At 41.8% G+C, this 22,417-nt stretch overlaps 3 protein-coding genes across 5 annotated transcripts in view; all 3 read left to right on the top strand.

Annotated features, from left to right (window-relative positions):
• Positions 1-22,417, top strand: part of LINGO2 (leucine rich repeat and Ig domain containing 2) — a 785,688-nt gene that overhangs the window by 372,833 nt on the left and 390,438 nt on the right. The gene's annotated exons all lie outside the window — the stretch shown is intronic.
• Positions 13,102-14,273, top strand: LOC137096428 (uncharacterized). Its single transcript, XM_067465575.1, has 2 exons — positions 13,102-14,011; positions 14,125-14,273. The coding sequence occupies exons 1-2, from the start codon at positions 13,319-13,321 to the stop codon at positions 14,209-14,211; spliced, it is 780 nt and encodes a 259-aa protein (XP_067321676.1). The 5' UTR covers positions 13,102-13,318; the 3' UTR covers positions 14,212-14,273.
• LOC132770398 (uncharacterized protein F54H12.2-like) lies at positions 16,638-17,948 on the top strand. The gene has a single exon (XM_060767365.2). It carries the CDS (start codon positions 16,638-16,640, stop codon positions 17,946-17,948), a length of 1,311 nt encoding a protein of 436 aa, XP_060623348.2.

Raw genomic sequence — 22,417 nt, 5'->3', positions numbered from 1 at the left:
TTGCTCCTTGTCCGCCATGCAGACTGTGACTTCCATTTAGTTCCTATAAAGAGAGTCCAAAGCACCGATCCATGAGACCACAGTTCATCTCATGGTTTATCTTGCACCTCGCTGTTTATTCTTGCTCATGTCTCTTCTGGTCTCCTTTGATTCCTTTAAGATTCGTATTTCTTTTTTCATATTCGTCTAAGTCGGACCAATCTGTCTGTTTGATAGGGCTGCCCGAATTAGATTTCAGCAAAAAGGTAAGTTTATCCATGTCTCTAAGTTCTGAAATTTTGACTAACCATTCCTCTATATCCGGTAGCCTGTCTTCCTTCCAATGTCTAGCAAAGACGATACGAGCTGCGGATGTAATATACATCCATAAAACATCTTCATTAGGGCTGAGCGTGAAGTCCTCATCCGTCAGCCCTAATAGGAAGTACTCCGGCTTCCTTGGAAAGGTCCTCTTGAAAATTTTTTGTGCTTCTTCCTGGATCCCAAGCCAGTACTTTTTTGCTACTGCACAGGACCACCACATATGGAAGTAGGTCCCAGGCTGCTCTTTACATTTCCAACATGAGTTCTTCAGATTCTTATACATTTGGTGGAGCTTATAAGGTGTTAGGTACCACCTATGGAATGTTTTTAGCCAGTTTTCTTTTAATGATACGGAATATGTATATTTTAACTTTCTCTGCCATATTGCTTGCCATTCCTGTAGCCTGATGGGACGCCCTATATTTCTGGCCCAGAGGGTCATGCAGTTTTTGATTTCCTCTGTTTCTGTCTCCCATTTTAAGAGTTGATTGTATAGCTTAGTTATAGATTTCCTGTCCGATTTCATCACTACATCCCAGGTTGAGTCTTTTTCTTCGAAGCCGAGCTTCTGGTCTTGTTTGAAGGTCTCTCGAAGTTGAAAATATTGCAGCCACGAGAGATTTTTGAACACCGGAGTTAGGTTTTCCAAAGAGTTTAGGACCCATATTTTTCTGACATTATCTCTGACCAGCAGGTCTTTGTAGGTAGGCCAACGCTGCCAGCCTAACAGACGTCTTTGTTTCGCCTCAATTGGGGACAGCCATCTGGGGGTTTTGGCGTAAAAGTAGCTCCTATATTTATTCCATACTTTAAGTAGGCTAGATCTAACAAAATGGTTACCAAAGTTGCCCTCCAATTTCGATCTTCCGTACCAAAGGTACGCGTGCCAACCTACTCGTAAATTAAACCCCTCTAATGTCAGGACTTTCTCATTCTTGAGTGAGGCCCAATCCTTTACCCAGATAAGGGCACAGGCTTCATAGTAATTTTTTAAGCTGGGAAGGCCGAAACCACCTCTCTCCCTACTATCCACCATAATCCGGTGTTTCAGTCTCGGTTTTTTCCCGTTCCAGACAAATTTTGATAGATCTTTATGCCATTTGTCAAAGACTGTGTTGTTTCTTATAATTGGCAGATTTTGAAAAAGGAAAAGAAGTCTTGGCAGGATACTCATTTTTATTAAGCCGATTTTCCCCAACAGAGATAGGTTCAGGAATCTCCAGTTCGCCAAGTCAGCCTGGATCTTTTTCCATATCGGCTCATAGTTATTTTTAAACAGTTTGGCATTGCTAGCCGAGAGCCAAATACCTAGATATTTTATTTTTTTGCTAACCGTCAGGCCCGATTGATTTTCCAATTCGCTCTGTTTACCTCGGTCCATGTTCTTTGTAAGTATATATGTCTTACTGTTATTTATTCTGAATCCGGATACCTGGCCAAAGTCTTCTAATTTGGCTAGCCATTTTTGTAAGTTGTGAATGGGATCCTCAATGATGCAGATAACATCATCGGCGTACGCCCTGATCTTATAGTCGAGTTTCCCTATCTTCATTCCCTTAATGTTAGGGTCTTCTCTGATTGATTTTAACAGAGGTTCTAGGGCCATGATAAACAATAGGGGGGAAAGAGGGCACCCCTGTCTGGTTCCCTTTGAAATCCGGATCTTCCCCGAGGGTTGAGAATTTACCAGGAGCCTTGCTGATTGGTCTGTGTAGATTGCGGCTATGGCGTTTCTAAAGGAGAAGCCGATGTCCAACTCCTCTAAGAGAAGTTTGAGGAAGTTCCAGCTTAAGCTGTCGAAGGCTTTCTCCGCATCGATGGTCAGCAGGGCGAGTTCCTTCTGAGTATTAGTATCATAATACTCAATGGTATCGATGATAACCCTCAGATTGTCTTTAATGCTTCTACCGGGGAGAAAGCCCGCTTGTTCCTCGCCAATCCACTCTACCAGGAAACCTCTCAGCCTCTTCGCTAGTATTGCAGCTAGAATTTTATAGTCGAAATTTAGGAGGGATATCGGTCTGTAATTCTGTTTTTCCGACCCGTCCGTGTTGCCTTTCTTGATAAGGGCTATTTCGGCCTCCTTCCAGGAATTCGGGATCACCCCCTTAGTAAGTGCCAGATTCAAGATTTTATGCAGTGATGGTAAGAGCTCCTCTTTCATAGTTTTGTAAAACCTGGCAGAGAAGCCGTCAGGGCCCGGTGCTTTGTTTGTGGGGAGGTTGGAAATTGCTTCTAAAATCTCCTTTTTCGAGATTTCTTTGTTAAGTGCCTCTCTATGTTCGTCTGAGATCTTGTCCAATTTGAGCTTAGCTAGGTAGCCTGATATTTCAGTCTCTTTTGTATCATCTCTATTATATAAAAGTGTGATGTTGATTTTAGATGTTGATTTCTTTGTTAATTATTGACAATACCCTGTCATTTGACCAGAAATTTACATCAAATTGCATCATATGTAGATCTGGTATTTTTTTTAATGCTGCTAGAATTACTATTGCCCAATAGTATATAGAAAATGCTAGCATTTTGCCTCTAAGTGCTCAAAGACATAAAGTAAATGAGACGTAGCTATTGATTGTCTTTGGCCTACATTATCAGCCCAGGAACTATTAAGAAGGCTTTTATATCTTCTTTTCATGCATCATTTTCTCACACTATCTAATTAAGAGCGTCACTTAAACCATAATGTGCTAGTCTCTAGAAAGTGCGTTTTTATGGTACTAAAACCTAGACTTGTGTATGGAGGCCTATCCCAATCAGCCTAGATTTGCTTCTTTGTTATACTATAGTGTTTGTTGCCTTGTCTCACTGTACACTACAATAAAAGTGTGTCAGGAGTTGAATGGCAAAATTATGTGTTTAATCGTTTTCTTCATTGAGGTTTTTAAATTGGTCGATTTTAAAAGAAACCGGAGAACTGCTTTTACTTTAGCTGTGAAATGAACCCTTGGTATTATTGTGAAAATCTATACTCGTTCAGAACCATAGCTGTCCATTGTGAGCATATCAAGTTGATGATAAAATGTATATGAACTTTTGGGAAAGATAGATCAATATTCCTCTTCACAAACTCTTGTTGCAGCAGTTTCTTTGCTGAATCCTGAAAGTGGGATGCACTGTTGCATTTAAATGTAGAAGGTAGACAAAGGTACAAGGTTTTACTCAGTTTCCTTTGCAGGAGACTAGACAGTTTTGGGTTTTGTTTTTTTTAGTAAAGAAGTGGCAGAAATATTTCCATAGGGTGGAAATAGCATTTTCTCACTGCTCATAAGAAATCCATTCACCTGGACCCTGGGACACCAGGTTATTGAAGACAAGTGTTTCAGGAGTGAAGAGAGGAAAAATATTCATACTTTTTGTCATTTCTAACATTAAAAGATCTTTCATATTTCAAGTCACACTCTCACAATATTGTCAACAACCAAACAATTTTTCACATTTCAGGATTTTATATGAAAGATGTGAAGGGAGAGCTGTTCAGCAGAGGAACTCTCTGCCCCAGAATTTGATGGAGGCTCCTTCTATGGAGGCTTTTAAACAGAGGCTGGATGGCCATCTGTCAGCAGTGCTTTGAAAGCTATTTTCCTGCTTCTTGGTAGAGTGTTGGACTGGATGATCCTCGAGGTCTCTTCCAACTCTATGATTCTATGATGCACAAAACTGTATTTGTTCTTTTATTATTTGAAAAATTGAGTGTTTTGTCTTTTCATTTTTTTAAGTTTTCACATTTCATAAAAAGAACAATAAAAAGAAACTACACACACACACAAACATATACATTTTAAATACTGTTTAACATTTGTACAATATTTATTATTAATTATGTTCTTCTCCTCCCACAATCCATTGCAGTGACTTTTCATCCTTTAGTCTGAAGACATTGTATGCAATGATTTATTTATTTACAGTATTTATATGTTCCTCCTTCCCAGTGAAATATTTTCCAATCCAAAATTCTAACAAATAGATATAACATTACAAAGCTGCCTATAAAAACCTTTTCCCTTTCTTCCTTTTTAAGAAATTTAGAAATGTTTTCCAGTCTTTGATAGAGTTTATTTGCGATTTTTCTTTGTTCATCAGAGCTAATTTATCCACTTCCACTGTTCTAAAAGCTTTTACTACTAATTCTTCTATTTTCAAAAGGTCAGACTTCTTCCAATGTATAGCATACATGCTGCATTGTGTATTAAAATATTATTGTGGAAACAAAATATTTTTACTGTAAAAGCTCCTGCATTAATTGTTTTTTTTTCCTCAAATATTCCCCCAAATGTGAAAACTGTTATCAAAATGTGCAAAACTTTGCAAAATCTTACCCAGCAAGGAGAAAACAAAGGATATTGTTGTGCTTGCATGCTGAAATGGAAGTAAGATAGAATATACATATGGATTTGGGAACATATGGCAATGCTACCAGGAATTACTCATGGGGTGGCACTTGCTATTGCCTGCTCATAGGAGTTTCACACTATGTGCCTGTGGTCTATAGATTAGGCAGAATAGAATTAGAAAACATGCATTTCCCATAATTTCCTAACAAGCTGGATGCATGACACTAATTGTATTGATTGGGATCCCCTGGAGCATTTAAGCTGTATAATGTTTCATTAATATTGAGTAAGATACTTGAGGAATGGCCTGTAGTTGTAGCAGAAGGACATCAGAGAAATTTGTCATGCTTGGGGTTTGGGAGAGCAGCTTTTTCCAATGGCAGAAAGTTTTTGCAGCCATGCTCCCTGTCATCAGAGTTGCCGTTTTACTTTTGCTGTCTACACTACTGCTATGCCCAAGTCCAGTACAGTTACACTAGTCAAGACGATGAACCTTCCAACATTTTGCAAATGCAAACTAGAAGACAAGCTACAATAGAGAGTGGCCAAAATGACAAAACGTATTAATGAGGAAGAACAAACAAGCTAGGGACCTCATCACATTAAGGCTGGGATTCACCATGCATTGTGGCAAATACAACAGGGCTCACTGGGGGACATGGGGAGTCACCTGGCTTTCCCCTCACCTCATTCCACTGGGGGAAGCATTGCCACCCAGCTTCCCCCGTTGTTTCCCGTGCAACACGTGTTGCCACCACTGCCTCCTGCTACACTTCCACTTCATTTGACACATGGAACCCCGCCAGAAGTAGATCAGTGTTGTGTGATGGGAACCAACAGGCTCCGTGCCTCAAGTGAAATAGAAGTGTTATAGGATGACAGTTTTGTCCATCAGATAAGGTCATAGGAGAGGCTGAGTTTTCAAGGAACAATAAGATTCTGCCCCAGTCTGTCTTCTCCCACAGCTGAGTCACCTTTCCTGATTTAGCGAAGGCACCCAAAGATGTCTTGGAGCTCCCTGCAACAGAACTCTACAACTGTCTGCCATTCTGATGGGGGTAACAAGGACCTGACTCCGCCTTCTTTCCCTGTCTTAAGAGCAGAGAACACAGGATGGTGCCTCCACCCCATGTAGCAATCTGACCATTTTGCATTCTGCCCACGCTCTGTCTGAAGTGCAGGTCTTTTCAAGAGTTTCAGTGAAATTCTGGCATATTAAGTTTCCTTAGTGCAAGTCTAAACTGTTTCACCCCAGTTTGCCCCATGTTAAGGACTTAATGTCTCTGGACATCCATGGGCCACTTCCGATCCACTGTAGTTTTAAGGATAGGGTAGACAACTCCCCTGTGGATTTCAGTTGTCTTTCAAGTCATGCTTGCAGTCTTTTATTGAAACAGTAGAACTTGTGGTTGATTAGTTAATGAACTAGTACTGGAAATCCTCTACTAAAATACTGAAAATTCTTCTTCAAACACACGTAAGTATACTGTTCTTACCTCAACTGTGTGGTCCAGATTCCTGGCATGCCTGGAATCTGGCTCTAATGGTCCAAATGAAGACAGAAATGGGCAGGAACAGACATCTTTATTGGGCCATCGATTAAGGAGGATGCTTGGAGACAGAAGGAAATCCCAAATCTGGCATACTTCATACTTACACGCATGGACATTTAATAAAGATTTACAGATAGTGAAGGCATCTACACTTGCTGTGAATAAACTACAATCTGTGATCTGATTGGTATATTCATTTACAGTGATTGTTGCATGGTATATCGGGAAACTTAATAAACTGTCCTTGATTAAACCTGGAACCGCCTGCTGGCTGATGTGTCTGCCCTCTTTGCAAGTGGGGAGGCTTAGGAAAGGAATGTGGGTTGAGGCACCAGGGCTGTCATGGAAAGCGAGGGTGAGGAGATGTTGGTTGAAGGCCTGGTGTTGGAGCTGGAGCCCAGCAGTGCCTAGCAGCTCCCACAGCCAAGCTTAGAAGAAGAACCTATGGAGGCAGTTACTACCATTCAGCATAAACCAAGTTCATGCAAGCTCATTGAAGCATAGAAAGTGTTAAGTGTTGCAGCTTTTGTACACCTGTGAAGAGAGAAGGCTCAACTTCTCAGCTCCTCTAAATTAGCAGTGAAATGAGCTAGCAATAGGTAACACCCGAGAACCTAGCATATAAGGAGCTCAAGTGTGGCACCTTGTTGCTGGGGGCATCAGTGTTTGAAGCTATGACCTTAGACTGTTGCTTGTCATGGATTCATGATCTCTGGACTTACCCTTAGACTCTGCGTTTAAATTGATCTTGGACTCTAGACTCTTGGATTTAGCTTTTGACATTGGAACTATTTGCTTCTTTCGTGTGTTACCCTGCTATTGTTGTCTCTCAACTGGACCATTTGACTTGGACTCAGACAGTTGAGGCTTGTGACAAGGACAATGGATCCTTTATGAGCTTCAGCCTGAGGAAGTGAGTACCACAATCATATCTGACTGAGGACAATGGGTGATAGGATTCATAGATGGTTCCTAGCAGTGAAAACTTTGGGTGTGGAGAGTAAGTTGATGAACTTTGGGAGTTGACAGGGATGGGTCCATTGTATCATGAGATGATTGACAGATAGCCAGTTACCACTTATTATGGCCAATTTGTTTGTCAGAGGCAGTCATGAAAGTAAATGACCATGCCCCCCCCCCCCCCCCAGGTTGTACTTCTGCATTCTGTTCCAGAATCTGGAAGAATATGGTTTGATTTATCTTCTTGGTTTTAGAGCAATGTACAGGGATCCTTTGAGGTCATCCATCTGGACCCCAATTTGAGTTCCACTGGCAGCATTTTCAATAAAAATGTCATTTCTAAAATGGAGTCACCTTATCTCAAAATGTTGAGATTTATAACACAATCTATAATACAATTTATAACACTTTCAGCAAATATTAGGCAGTCTTCCACAGCGCCCCTTCTTTTCCTCCTCTTTCTTCCTGGCTATCTCTGATACATCAAATCAATATCAAGATGCTCCAGAAGTATCCTTGGGCCTCACTTCACTTCACATGGATTTACTGCAGCAAAATGCCTTTGGAAAGAACACCAATATTAAGCTGCCAAACACCAAGCTCAAATTGTAGTCTCTGAGGTCCAAGCCAATTAGTCCACAAGCTTTCCTTACTTAAGCGAGTCACTAGCACCTTGGGACAAAGACAAAAACCATACATAAATCACTGAAGCAGGACACTTAAATATCATTTGTCATACACAAGCAAAATGAATTACAGACTAAATGTGAGTGTGACATTTTTGCGGCTAGTTCCTCCCCTCCCCATTTCTTTGCTTAGCTTAACACTTGTTCTTTCTGCTATTTCATGTCATTTTGTTAGGCCAGAAGTGGTAAAAATGTGGACCTGGTTCATGCAATACCCCTGCCACCATTTTGTCTACAGAAGCTCTCAGAAGCTCTGGGATGCAGGTGGTAGAAGCCTCAAAGGCTCATTGTCACTGTGACAAATCTTTATCATGTTCTTTGAATAAAATTAGTTGTGTCTGTGTCATTGCTTTAGAAGTGACAGGATCAGAGCTAGTACAGCTCAACTACAGCTCCATCTGTCCTTGTTATGGCTAAGGTTTCACTTGTGCCACCTGGGGATATGGGATAGCCAAGTGGAAGATGGCTAGCTACTGGATGTGGCTGGATTCATGTTCTTCTTGGTTATTGAAATTAAAATATGTGGTTCTCTTAAACCTGGAGTTGTTCCAGCTGCACGTGAAGAGATTGTGATGAAACATGTGGCGTAATGTAAAATAAACCATGTGTAGTTCACATTTGATCAGCCCACACACTGCCTTGACAGAAGAAGAAAATGCGCCACGCAGGTGAACAATAAAGAACAAGTAGTTTCCTCTTCTTAATTCAGAACAAATCCTAATACATTAGGATCAGTTGCATCAACTCACCAAATGTCCTTTCAGAGAGATCTAAAATGGTATTTCTTTGTCCATATGAGAGACCTTCTTTCAGCAACCAAGAAGCAAATCAGTCTGACTCTCTCCTTCTCTCTTACAACTGTCTCTCTGCACTTGCATAGATTGAGCCTGAACAAAATTGCAACAGTATTTAAAAGTTCCAGGCTCAGCCATCACCCAGTGCATTACCCGACCAATCAACTTCATGCATCTTATTTTGCAGTTAACACACACTAACTGATTGCTTGCATAGTTCAACAAAACAAACCCACAAGCTTGCTCATATGACCAGTGACATTATTGTCTGTTTTCCAATATTAATTACTTGGGCAAGACCTTCAGGCAAATAGAATCAGTTTTCAGTTTTTTATACCTCATTTGGGAACAGAAATTTCCTTTGCTGCCCTGGTGGATAGCCCATGCTAGGAAATTAATTGGAGAAATAAAATCCTACAGTTCCTATATCTCTCAGCTGAACCTTGAAAATCTGTTTTCTGGTAGAATATATACCAGCAGGCTAAACAAATTAAAGTTCTGATTGAACAGGTATCTTCATAAGACTACCAATGGCTGTAATTGTTTCATGTGGTTGTGAATGACATATTACTAAAAAATATCAGAGCATGAATGCACCTTGGCACCCACAAGTTTCCAAAATTCCAATTTTGAAGTAATGCACAAGTATGCCTCTGTGTTTGCTCGATTTTGCAGAGGAGAATGGGCACCTGCAATTCTCCCAGCAAAGTTTGGATTGACCTACCACCTTCCCATTATATCTGAAGACGTTGCAAGGTGACTAGTTCAGCGTGTGGAAATATTTGAGGGATATACAGGGCAAATGGCACGTCAAGGCTGGCAGCCTTGGCGGAATTAACACTGAATGAGACAAGAGTGAGAAAAGCAGAGGTGGAGAGGGTCATGGAAGGTCTGTCTTAGGCATGGGTCTGAATCTGGAAGCTAATGAGGAAGGGGGGATGTGTGGAGAGAGAGGTGTCAGAATCTGAGTGAAGAATTTGAAGACAGCTGGCAAATGGCAGCTTTAGAGCAAAGGAAAGAGACAGGTGGGTTTTCTGCAGTGCACCATCAGGAGTGAGAAAGAAACAAAGACAAGCTTGCAAAGGAGGCATTTACATATTTGAGGAAGTTTGATAGCCTTGAATGGGGAAAAAACTCCACAACTCCATAGTCAGGTTCATATCTTCTTACCATAACCACAGTAACTTGCAATGCTGTGGCAGAAAGATCATAACCTTACCTCAGGTCATATTTAGGTCCTTAATTAACTTCGATTAATGTGTCATATACCACTCAGTTCAGTTTAGAATAGCAATTACACTAATGCTATGTCGGCATCAATTTGACCAGTCATATTCCAATAATGTTGCATATTTGAAGCTGAAGGGACAATTCACAGAAGTCTTTTGTGAGGTGGTAAACACTTCAGGAAGTGACCTTCTCACCTCAGTGCAACTAGATGAGGATTTCAAACCACCTTATGGTACTGGCAATCAATATTACCACATCAGGAAAAGAAGAAGCTTTCTTGCAACTGAGGTACAAACTTCTCATTTGTGAATGTTAGTACCTTAGAAACCAATTACAACCAGAGGAAGGATTGTATCTGCTCCCTTGCCCATGAATTATAAGGGGTCTAGGTCAGTGGTTCCCAACCTTTGGTCCTTCAGGTGTTTTAGACTTCAGCACCCACAATTCCTAACAGCTGGTAAGCTTGCTGGGATTTCTGGGAGTTGAAGTCCAAAACAACTGGAGGACCATAGGTTGGGAACCACTGGTCTAGGTAGAACTGATTTATAAATAACTGAATTTTCATTCTGATCTTAATTATTCGTACAGATGTTTTGGGAGCACAATCTTGGATCAATTCTCACATTACTCAAATACCATGTATTGAGTATAAACCAGTCTTAGCTAATGGGGTGAATTAAAGATGATCTATACTTCTACAGTTTTATTAGTAGAAGACTACTCCAATATGTATGTGTGTTCATTTTTGGTGCTGGTCATTGACCGTTATATATATATATATATATATATATATATATATATATATATATATGCTCTGTTCGTTTTGAGTGACATTATAACTCAAAATCCGCTGGACGAATTGCCACCAAATTTGGCCACACAACACTTACTAACCCAAGGAGTGACCATCACTCAAAAAAATGATTTTGTCATTTGGGAGTTGTAGTTGCTGGGATTGATAGTTAACCTACAATCAAAGAACATTCAGAACTCCACCAATGATGGAATTGAACCAAAATTAGCACAAAGGGCTCCCATGACCAACAGAAAACACAAGAAGGGTTTGGTGGGCATTGATGTTGAGTTTGGGAGTATTAGTTCACCTACATTCAGAGAGCACTGTGGACTCAAACAATGAAGGACCTAGACAAAACTTGGCATGAATACTCCATATGCCCAAATATAAACACAGATGGAGTTTGGGGGAAATAGACCTTGACATTTGGGAGTTGTAGTTATTGGGATTTAGGGTTCAGCTACAATCAAAGAGCATTCTGAACCCCACCAATGATAGAATTGGGCCAAACTTCCCACACAGAACCCCCATGACCAACAGAAAATACTGTGTTTTCCGGTGGTCTTTGGTGACCCTTCTGACATCCCCTCGTGACCCCCCAGAGGTCCCAACCCCCCATGTTGAGAAATGTTGCCTTAAAGCCATCTAGTCCAACTCCCTTCAACAGGGCAAAAAAATGTTGGCTCTATGTATTCCTCCCACCAGTCCCTCAGCTGGCACTTACATTGCCAATTGCGCATCAGTCTGAGAACAGTTGGCATTCACTCAAATGATCTGATGGGGTTTATATACACATAAGAGTACATGCCACAATTTAAACAGAATAAATATAAACTATCCTTCCGGCCATAGAGATAAAGGCCAGCCAAGAGAATATCAGGGGTTGCAAAATGTCCTGTTCTTCTCTGAGCAGAAGGTGTTGATTCTCTCAGCCCCAGTGGACTCCACAGCTGGGATAGAGGGCACTGGCAGGCAGAATCTACTGAGTCATGGCAAGTGGTGGACCTGAGTCTGCAAAGAGGCAAAAACAATGTATCTTCCCTCCACAGATAAACCTTACGAGTCATGCTGGAGATTCTCTAGAGATTTCTAAAGATAACTGTAGAGCTGGCATCTCACAAACAGACTACCAAAATGCAATCTCAGTCTAAAACTACTATGGATCATTGTATATCAGTAATTGGAAATGTATAGTTCCCTAAATGTTGTTGGATTGCAACTCCCAGTAGTTCTATCCATCATAGCCAGTGGCAGTGAATGCTAATACATACAATTCAACAACCTCTATGAGAAAGACATTCTTTAAAAACATACCACTAGTGTCAGTGGAACACATTTTACTATTTTTATCTATTTACTATTTACTATGTCCATGCTGCCACATTGCCATGGCTAGTGTGAGAATCACCAGTAAAGGGGGTTTTCAATCTTCATATGCTACAGACATTGCATTAATCAGGAATGTCTCTGATAGATTGGAACATTTGGAAAATGTGCTGAAAACAGTTATATGGCCTGAACTTATATCATCCTGGATAGCTCTCTTCTCTGGTTCCTAAGACATCATCAGACCATCTTTGGGCACTGTTTCCATGCACTTAGGAAACAGAGCCCCAAGGGAGCCCCATGGAAGATATCAGACAATGTAAGGGCACTTTCAGTCGTACTCCATGGCACTCCATTTCCTAAGCACATGGAAATGGAACCCAAAGTTCATCTACAAGAACCAGAATGCAGGGGAAAGACAGGGAAAGCTGCAGTAGGCACATGGGATGGCTGGCCATCTCTGAAGATGGGAAAAGATGGGAGGGAATGGCATAAGATGGTTCTCTCAGCTTTTCCCAGCTTTCTTCACTCCTGTCTGGTGAGGTCCTTAATCATAGCCTCAAACCAAAAGCCAATTTCATAAGATTTAAGCCTAATATTTGAGCATAATATTCTAACATTCAGATTAAAATATGATGAAGATTTCCATCATTATTACTCATTTAATGTATCCTAGCAATTGCAGTTACCATTTTATTTAAACAGGTGTAGAAGTGTTCCACAATTTTTTTTGTTGCAATACTATAGACAGCTAAACTAGAGAGTGCTTGAGGAAAGATTTAAAAATATTCCTGGGAAGCATGGTTAAAGTTTCTTTACAGCACTGACAGGAACTATTGGTGAGTATGAATTGTGGATGTGCAGGGTTTGGGCAGGGAAGTAGTAAAAGGTGGCACCTCTCGTCAAACTCAAATTTGACAGGTACCACGCCCACTTTTGGGGAAGGCCCCTCCCACGCCCCTCCCACGCCCCTCCCACTCCAACCCCTGAAGTCCCGCCTCTCCTAAACAGGAAATGGATGCCAGAGAGCCCCTCCCACGGCCTGAAACCCCACCCCCCCCCTGCCCACCCCACCCCCACCCTAACCCCTTTGTGTGGAGCATAGCCCGGACAGACCTATCCCCGATGAATGGTGTGTGGAAATGAACAGGCAGGGGCGTGTGTGGTAGCTCTAAGCTGACATCACGTGAGGCATAGTAGCCAATAGGGAATGGTATAGGCCCCGTAAGATGACCATGTGATAGTGGGGGCCAATAGGCGGTGTTTTTAGGGTTTAAATAACTGTAGTAGAGTTTTAGGGAGACCGCTCTGACTATTTTGCAGAACAACCCATAATATGGATTCGCCCGCTGGCCCTTCAACCTCCGCGAGCCTTTCAGTACCAGATGCCCCTAGAAAGAAGCAATCAACTATGAAGAGAATAGCTGAAAGCGAGTACAGGTACTGGTCTTATCCGATCACAGAAGGGGCAACAGGGTTTTCCATACCGGGGACACCAATGAGCAGTCCTAAAAAGCGGCGAGAATCCTCAAGTGCAAAACCTCCGACAAGGCTCAACTTATTACCGGGTCTTTATGATATGAAAAATAAATTCACAGATGTTGAGCCTGATTTTTATGATCGGGGTACAGCCCGTGTCGAATTGAAAAAGCTTTTCCCTGAAATGCCGAGAATGCGATGTGGCGACGCTGATGTGGGTGTTAATGATGAAGGGTATGGAAGTCTGACTAATAACCTCGGCTACCTGGTCGAAGAGATAGTGCCTGATACAGACCCTGAGGATTTGAGAAGATGGCATGCCAAAATGGAGGAAAAACGCCGGGTGGAGGCTGAGGCTGAAAAGATGGATGTGGATGATGGAATGGACTGTAAAGCAGACTATAAGGATACGAAGAGTATGTGTGAAGGACCAAACCCAGCCAGAAGCATTCGGAGGTCTCTCCTATCTGAGCTGATGAAGGATGAGGCAGAGGAAAAGGAAAACATGTCTGTTGATGAAAACACTTCTGACGGTTTTGAGAGTTCTAAGGTAAGCGTTAGAATGTCCAAACTGTGTATGTGTGGGTGGGGTGGTGTTGGGAAAGAGAGAGAGTGATGAAATTGTGTTCTGTAGACTCATTGCTATTTATTTGATTTCCATAGGGAAGTATCCACCTTTCGGATGATGTGCGGAATCGTCAGATCGGGGACTCGCAGACCAAGGAAGTTTCCATCATGTCCTGGCTTTAAAACAAATCCTGCAGAATAGAGATGCTATGTGTGTTTTCTCAATAAAATGAGTTTGATCTGTACCCTTGTGTTCATTTCATGCATTAAGCATCATGTCAGAATACGATGAAATCCTAAAGAAAATATATTATTCGCCGGGGAAGGTAGGAAGTCTCGGAGGCGTTTATCCGCTTTTTCAAGAAGCCAGAAAACATTGCAAAAGTGTGAGGAAGAGGGATGTTACTCAGTGGTTATCCAAACAAGACAGTTACACGTTACATAGACCAGCAAGGATCCATTTTAGAAGAAACAAGACCGTTGTTTCTCGTGTGGATTCTCAATGGCAGGCAGATTTAGTGGATATGCAGCGACTTTCAAAGTTTAACCGTGGTTACAAATACATTTTAACAGTGATAGACATCCTGTCTAAATACGCATGGGGAGTACCTCTGAAGGATAAGTCAGCTAGAGAGGTGGCAGCGGGGTTTAATGCAATCTTTACACAAGATGGTCGAAAACCTGAAAAATTACAGACAGACCGGGGCCGGGAGTTTCTAAACAAGTCAGTATCCGCTCTGATGAAACATCATGGGGTCCATCACTTTGTCACCAACAATGAGGTTAAAGCCGGAGTTGTGGAGCGATTTAACAGAACTTTAAAAACAAAAATGTGGAGATATTTCACAGCTCATAACACTTTTACCTACATAGATGTTCTGCCTTTGTTACTCAAAACTTATAACCACACTTTTCACCGCACTATCAAAGCGAGACCGGTAGATGTTAACGACTCCAACGCCTTAGACGTGTGGAGGAGAGTTTACGGGAGCCCAGTGAAAAGAATAGAGGTAAAAGCAAACCAAATCAGAAAAGGAGACCACGTGAGGATTTCCAAAAGCAAGGGTAAATTTGCTAAGGGGTATGAACAGAACTTTACCACAGAGATATTCATTGTGGACCAGGTTCTTCAAAAAACAGACAAGCCGGTGTTTCTTTTGAAAGATTATGGGGGTGAAGACGTCATAGGCAGCTTTTATGCTGAAGAACTGCAAAAGATTAATACAGACAAAGACTGCATCTACAGGATTGAGAAAATTCTATCCACAAAAGGCCAGGGGGCGAGAAAGCAATACTTAGTGAAATGGTTAGGATGGCCTAGCAAGTTCAACAGTTGGGTTCAGGCTTCCGAAGTAACAGAACTTGACTAGCTGAGAGGTTTTTATTCCTAAGGAAAGAAATGGGCGATGGTAGTTTTTATGTCACACTACCCAGCAACGCCAGTGCTAGAGCCTTTCCAGGGAACTCCATTTCAAACTTCACTATATCATTAGCAAAACCTCTAGAGCTCTCGGGGGCCTGGGAAGTAGGCCTTGTTGAAATACAGTATCCCCACACCTGGGATAATCTGACGACCGAGCCTCTTTTTTATATTGTACAGGAAGAAAAGAAGTGGGTCTCCTTTCTGGAGAACGGGTATTATTCTAACATCCCAGAGCTGCTGAGGCATATGAACGAACGCATTTCATCACTATTGAACCCACCGAATACGGTTCTTAAGTATGATCCGGTGACCAGAAAGGTGCTGCTTAAACCCGAGAATAAGTATACAATAGAAGCTGCCGAGGAATTACAGTATATATTAGGGTTGAATCCCAACATTCCGGCCAAAGAGTCAGCTTTCTCAGCAGACATCACAGGAGGTTTCAACACCTTATATGTTTACACTGATATAGTCGAGCATCAGCTCGTTGGAGATTTCTACGTTCCTCTGCTGCGATGTGTGCCGGTGCAAGGGAAGAATAACGAACGTATCAACATCTGTTACGATAAACCCCACTACATTCCGGTGAGCAAACACCACATAGACACTATCACTGTTGAGATAAAGTCAGACCAAAACAAAAACGTACCATTTCGTTTTGGAAAGGTGATCGTGAAGCTGCACTTCCGCCCTAGGAGGACCTGGGATCTTTAAAATGACCATCTTGAAATCCTATGGGGATCCTGGGCTTTATAAAAACTATTACAGAGCACAAGCTGGAAACGGTCTACCGGGGTATCATGGTATTCCACAAATGTATGGCACGGGCCTAGGCGGGATTTTCAGAAGCCTTTTCCGAAAAGCTGTACCGCTTTTGAGAAGAGGTTTTGACATCATCAAACCCCACGCAAAAACAGCCGCACGTAATATAGCCAACGACATGGTCGGCCATATCACCCAAGCTGTTCTAAACAGAACAAGACCTGCAAACCCTCAAGAGGGATCGGGGCTTATGTATATTAGAAGGAGAAGAGGTTTAAAAAGAAAAGCATCGCAACTGAGATTGAAAGGCCCTCCTCAACCCATTAAAAGGAAAGTGCAACGTAGAAAGAAACCCCAGAAGCGTCGAGGAGCCAGAAAGAGGCGGAGGATACAGTCTATGAACGATATATTCTAAAACGGCAGCATGGCTTTTATTCACGGCTGTTCTGAAGAGTGCACCAAATCCGAACTTGATTTGTTTAGCATCGGGCCTACACAAACTAGTATTGAGAGAAGCCTTTATATTGAAGTTCCACCATTAACCGCCCTCACAGAAGCCTCACCCTTGGACTTTTTTATTGCTGGAAATGGTGAAGACTATATGGATCTCAACAACACTCTTTTATATCTGACGTGCAAAGTGGTGAATGAAGACGGAACAAACCTGGCCAACGGGGCTGCGGTAGGACTTGTGAATTACCCGATAGCCTCCATTTTCAGTCAGTTAGATGTGACTTTAGGTGACCGTCTCATCAGCCAAAGTAACAACTGCTATCCTTACAGAGCATACATTGAATCTGTGCTGAACTATGGCGAAGACACACTAGCCACGCAATTTACGGCTGGAGCTTTTTATAAAGACAATGCAGGGGAACACGAGATTACGGCTCTGGATGGGGCAAATAAAGGTTTTAGCAAAAGAGCATCCCTGGGAGCTGGTAGTAAAAAAATAGACTTGTTGGGTCATCTCCATGCTGACATGTTTTTCCAAGAAAAATTGCTGCTGAACGGTGTTGATGTGAAAATTAAACTTACCCGCAATAAAGATGCCTTCTGCTTAATGAGCAACGATGCAAACAGGCAATACAAATTACAGATTTTATCAGCCTCCCTCTTTGTCAAAAAAGTGAAATTGACACCTGGCGTCCGCCTAGGACATGCTGAAGCCCTACTGACGTCTAATGCCAAATACCCAGTGGACCGTGTAAGCATGAAAGTATTCAGCATACCGGTAGGGAGCCGTGTCTCCAATCAAGAGAACCTGTTTTTGGGACAACTTCCTAAGCAAGTGGTAATAGGATTGGTTGATAACGATTCTTTCAGCGGAGCATACAGTAAAAACCCTTTCAACTTTAAGCATTATGACATCAATTTTGCGGCACTCTACCTGGATGGTGAGCAGTATCCTATGAAACCATTTCAACCCAATTTTGAAGAGGGTAATTGTGTGAGAGAATATATGAGTTTAGTTCAGACCGCTGGCAAGCACATGAGAGACAGTGCCCTTTTAATTAACCGTGAGGAGTATGCAAAAGGCTACACACTCTTTGCATTTGACCTGACTCCGGATCAAGAATGTGCAGACCATTACTCGCTGATTAAAACTGGAAACCTGAGGGCGGAGCTGCGTTTCGCCAAGCCTCTGCCAACAACCGTCAATATGGTGGTTTACGGCGTTTTTGACAACGTGATAGAAATAAATCACAGGAGAAACGTCTTGTTTGATTATATGTGAGATGGATACCCTGCAGTTAACTCGTCTACTAAGCTCAAACCCCTATACTCAAAACAGTTTCTATGGTGTGTTACCCTGTGACAAGCTGCCTAGAAAGCACCTGCAGCAAAGACCCGTAGCGCTGATTATCAATACTCATCCCCATAACCTTCCCGGAGAACACTGGTTAGCTGTTTACCTACCGAATGAAAGGACAGCTGAATTTTTTGACTCATATGGACACCCTCCTGACTATGCTTTGTTTCCCAAAGCCATTGTGAACTTTTTAAGAAGAAATGCCAGCAAAACTGCGTTTCAATGCAAACCTGTGCAGGCCTCAGACTCGGTTGTTTGCGGACATCACTGCGTTTTTTTCATTCATCAACGATGTATGGGGGTATCCTTTAAAAATATTAGCGCGTTATATTCCGACGATTTGGATAAAAATGACAAAATGGTTATGCGTTTTGTGAAGAAAATGAACACAAGGACCCGTTCCTCAGATATGTTTCAAACGATGCAACATTGTATGTCCTGTAGTGCATTTCATAAACGTCTTTTAATAAACACACCCTCATAGGGGTGCTTTTGGAATATGATGTGTGGCTCTATTTTTCTCTTTTAAAAGAACAGGCAATGACAATAAATCCGAATTTAAGAAAAGAAGTATTTTATTCAGGTGAAATAAAATTATTATAAGCTAATCCAGGTAGGAGAACTAGCTTGGCGTTGTTCCCTAGAAGATTTGCGTCTTTGAGCTGGGGGTGAACCCGTTGGGTTTTTTAAATAATCCAGGAATTGACGATTGCTCGTATTACCTATCACGGTTGTCGGGGTGTTTATTTCAGCCAAGGCTTTCATAAAATCATCCCACCCTTTAGGGAGACGTGTAACAGAAACTGCATTAGTTTGAGTTGCAGTTTTGACTAAGTCCAAGATGTTAGATCCAGGAATGACTTCTCCTTTATACACGAAGGATCCTTTGTCATCCCATGTAGAAATATTCCTGTTTAGGCTTAATTTGTTGAGTATCAATCTTGCTTGATTCTTGTATTTAACAGGCAGGCTGTCTACCACTTCACGAAACACATTGTCAGCAACGGGGCCTGTTGTTTCTTCATCAGTTGGTTCAGGTAGAAACAGATTTAAATTTTGTTTCTCAGCATCCCTCTGTTTTACATGGATTAAATATTTTTGAAGTAAGGTATTGTAGAGTCGTGCTTTTTCATGTTCGGATAAATCAGTCCTGTGTAGAATCCCCTGCATTTCTCGATCTAGGGAGGAGATGGCCGTAGTTCGTATGTTTTCATCCTTGGGAAGCGGGGTTCTTAATTGATCCAGTTGACGGCTGGGGACCAGATACATTTTTTCAGCGTGCTCCATCACTGCTTTGTTAAAAGGCCGGTTAACAGAGGAACCGCAAAACTTAGCAGAGGCCCCAAAAACCCTCCGGACTGTTTCACAAGACACTTCTTTTTCTGAAGAGACACTTTGCTGTTTCCCAGAATTCTAATAAGTCGGCGTCTTTTTCTCAACGTTCTTAGCTGATGCGGGGCCAAAGGGATGTTTCCTTTTAAAGTATTGAGGGCTATTTCTGAGAGAGTAGCAATTAAATCGTTGGAGCCCGTGCACAAAATGGCTTTTCTCTGACGTGGAGGTACCTTAATAAGCAGTTTTAATAGTTCCAGGTTTCTCTTTACACGGGTGGACATGTTGCAGCGGTGGAGGAGCAGATGGCAGCTGGTCCTATGTTGCTTAAAACAAAGACCTTTTGTGATTCTGTGGATTTTTCTTCATCAAATATACCACAGGCCAATCTGGCGGAAAGATGCCGGTTCTTAGTCTGTACGCTTCTGGTGTAGTACCATGCAAATCTACCACTAAATAACCGTGAGGTTTGTTTGTTGCATCAGAAAAAGATTCCATGAAAAAACGCGTGTTTCCAGGGTACATCTGACGGGCCAGGGTTGCGATCTGTAGTTTATCCCTCGGGTTTTTAAATAGCACCATATATTTTGCATTAAGGCTGATGGTTCTGTTGCTTTTACCTTTGCAAAAAATATTCTGTGTGATGAGGAAAACACTTATATTCCGATGGTGGACATACTGTGTGAAACACATTTCCAAACCAAGGCTGTCGCAAGCAGACTGCATCAAATCATCGATAACGATAAAATTGACTTTATTGGCTGGTAACAAGTCATCATCATCAAATTTTTCAGGTAAGCCCTGCACAAACTGGATAAAGGCATATTTACATCGGAGTTCGTTGTACAAGGGCTGCCAACAATTGTAAAACCACACAATATTTTGAGGTAGTACAGAGAACACATTTTCAGCATGATCCAACATGTTTTTTATAAAATACGTTTTGCCACAACCGCTAGGACCAGCGAGAATTGCAGAGAAGGGGTGCTGCCAACGTGTCTCCAAATCAGTATCCATAAGGGAGCGTTGTAAACCCTTCTTTAATCACTCTTTTATCAAATACAACCTTTTGAGTTTTTTTGAGAGTTTTCGTGTGAAGCGTCCACTGGCGCTTATTTCGAACAATACCTGGCTGGTGTATCACAATTTCACGAGGCTGACCATCTTTCTTGTCTGAGACGTAATCAAATGCCAAGTCTTTAAGACTAGTAAAATTAATTTTCTCACAGTTCGCGCTATTCAGGGTGATTCCCTTCACCTTCATACATGCTGTACCATCAGACAGTTTATAGCCGTAGGATTTTGGGCCAATGCTGACAAACTCTGTAATAGTCTGATCTGGCGGAATTTCACTTGTGAGATCCCCTAAATAATCTCCTAGAGGTGGTTCCCATTCCCCTTCCTTACTTACAAAAATGACACTGTCCGTGTCATGATACAAAACACGTCTGCCTAGTCTATCTAACAAATTGTAAAGTTCAAGCCTCGCATATGCCGTGGTAAAACATGCTATGAATTCATTTTTTCTCCCAGAGGTTGTCACACGGTCCTCGGAATATTTCCACGAGAGACAGACAGCCTCTTCATCCAGAAACTCACACATGGACACCTTATAAGCCTCAGAAAATAGAATTTGAAAGAAATCCTCTGGATCTCTCAGCACTTCTGTGACTGGTAAATTTGTTCTCTGTCCAAACTTTCCCCACAAGGAGTTTAAAAACAATTTGGCAATTTGACGCTTTGCAGGATTCACCGCAATTTCTTTTCTACGTAAACGCACGCCCTCCCGTGCACGATAATCCCTTATATACTTAGATTTATCCTGCTTACTTACACACCATTGAGGGTAACCTGAAGCCTCCTGCTTTTGACGAAGATGCAATTTTATATACTCCGAAAACAGATCTACAGAACGACGCTCAAAATGCCAGACCTCGAAAATCTCGACAACTCTATAACCCTTTGCTATAGCTACGTTCAACTCAACTGTACACCATGTACCTGATAACGCTCTCTCCTCATCTGTGTGGTCACAAGGCTCCTGATGTTGGGTTTCTGCACAGCTTGAGCACAGGACGAACATGAGTTTTCCAGAGATTCTGGAAGGCAAAACTGGGAAATAGAGATTTCTAGGGGGAAAAACCTTGGCTTTTACCAGTCCGAAATAATTTGAAAGGGGCTTAAAATCCTTGTAGATGATTTTAGGATGCCCCAAGGGGTACGCTTTTGTTTTGTTGACATAGGGATACAGACTGGTAAAGTCATAATATTTCACAGTTTCCCCATCTTTAGGCTTGTAATAGAGACATACAGCATTTGTGCGACCGCCAAAAAGCGCGTCGCGAGGTTTTAGCGGATCTGGAAATTTGGCGTTTGCAAGATAAGCCTGGACTTCCAAATCTGTTTTTACCATATGTCTCCATTCATGCTCCCAAATGGTTCGCACTTCAAACCCTAAGCATTGGAGGTCGGCACTCCTTTTCTGTGTCGCATTAAAAAGAAACTCGTAACTTTTTCCCACCAGGGAATTGACCTCCTCTGGAGAATAACAATACAAACAACCATGAAAATAACAACCCAAAAATTCGTAGGCAATTTCCCTTCCACCCACAACTGCATAACCGTCTAGAAAATAATTGCCAACTTTAACCTCCCCGCCATTCAGAGCATGGCGTATTTCAACCTTTTCCTTATGACTGACAAAAGAGAGCCACTGTATAGACGCCGTTGAGAATCGTTTGTACTGATTATGATAATCATTACAACTTGGGATAGCTATAGTATCCTTCCTAAGAAATTTGAACCTGTACATTGCTAGAGCTACGCCTGCAATGGTCGGATATTGTAGAGGATCTATAGCCGCTCTGTATTTTATGACTTTTTCTTTTTTCTTGCCTACGAGAACTTTCCTGATCGCCGTTGTGAGTTGAACTATTTCGTGTCTGTACTTGGTACAGGCCTTCACCAAAATCTCAACATCCTTCTGACAGTAGTATGCTAACTCTTTTTGCATATCGAAGGTTTTTGAGCGGTTCTCTTCATACCACTTGGTGAAGGCTGTC

The sequence above is a fragment of the Anolis sagrei genome, chromosome 2, assembly GCF_037176765.1.
Source record: "Anolis sagrei isolate rAnoSag1 chromosome 2, rAnoSag1.mat, whole genome shotgun sequence".
NCBI classification, from domain to species: domain Eukaryota; kingdom Metazoa; phylum Chordata; class Lepidosauria; order Squamata; family Dactyloidae; genus Anolis; species Anolis sagrei.
Note: the sequence above shows the minus strand (reverse complement) of the source record. Positions and strands in the feature narration are given on the sequence as shown.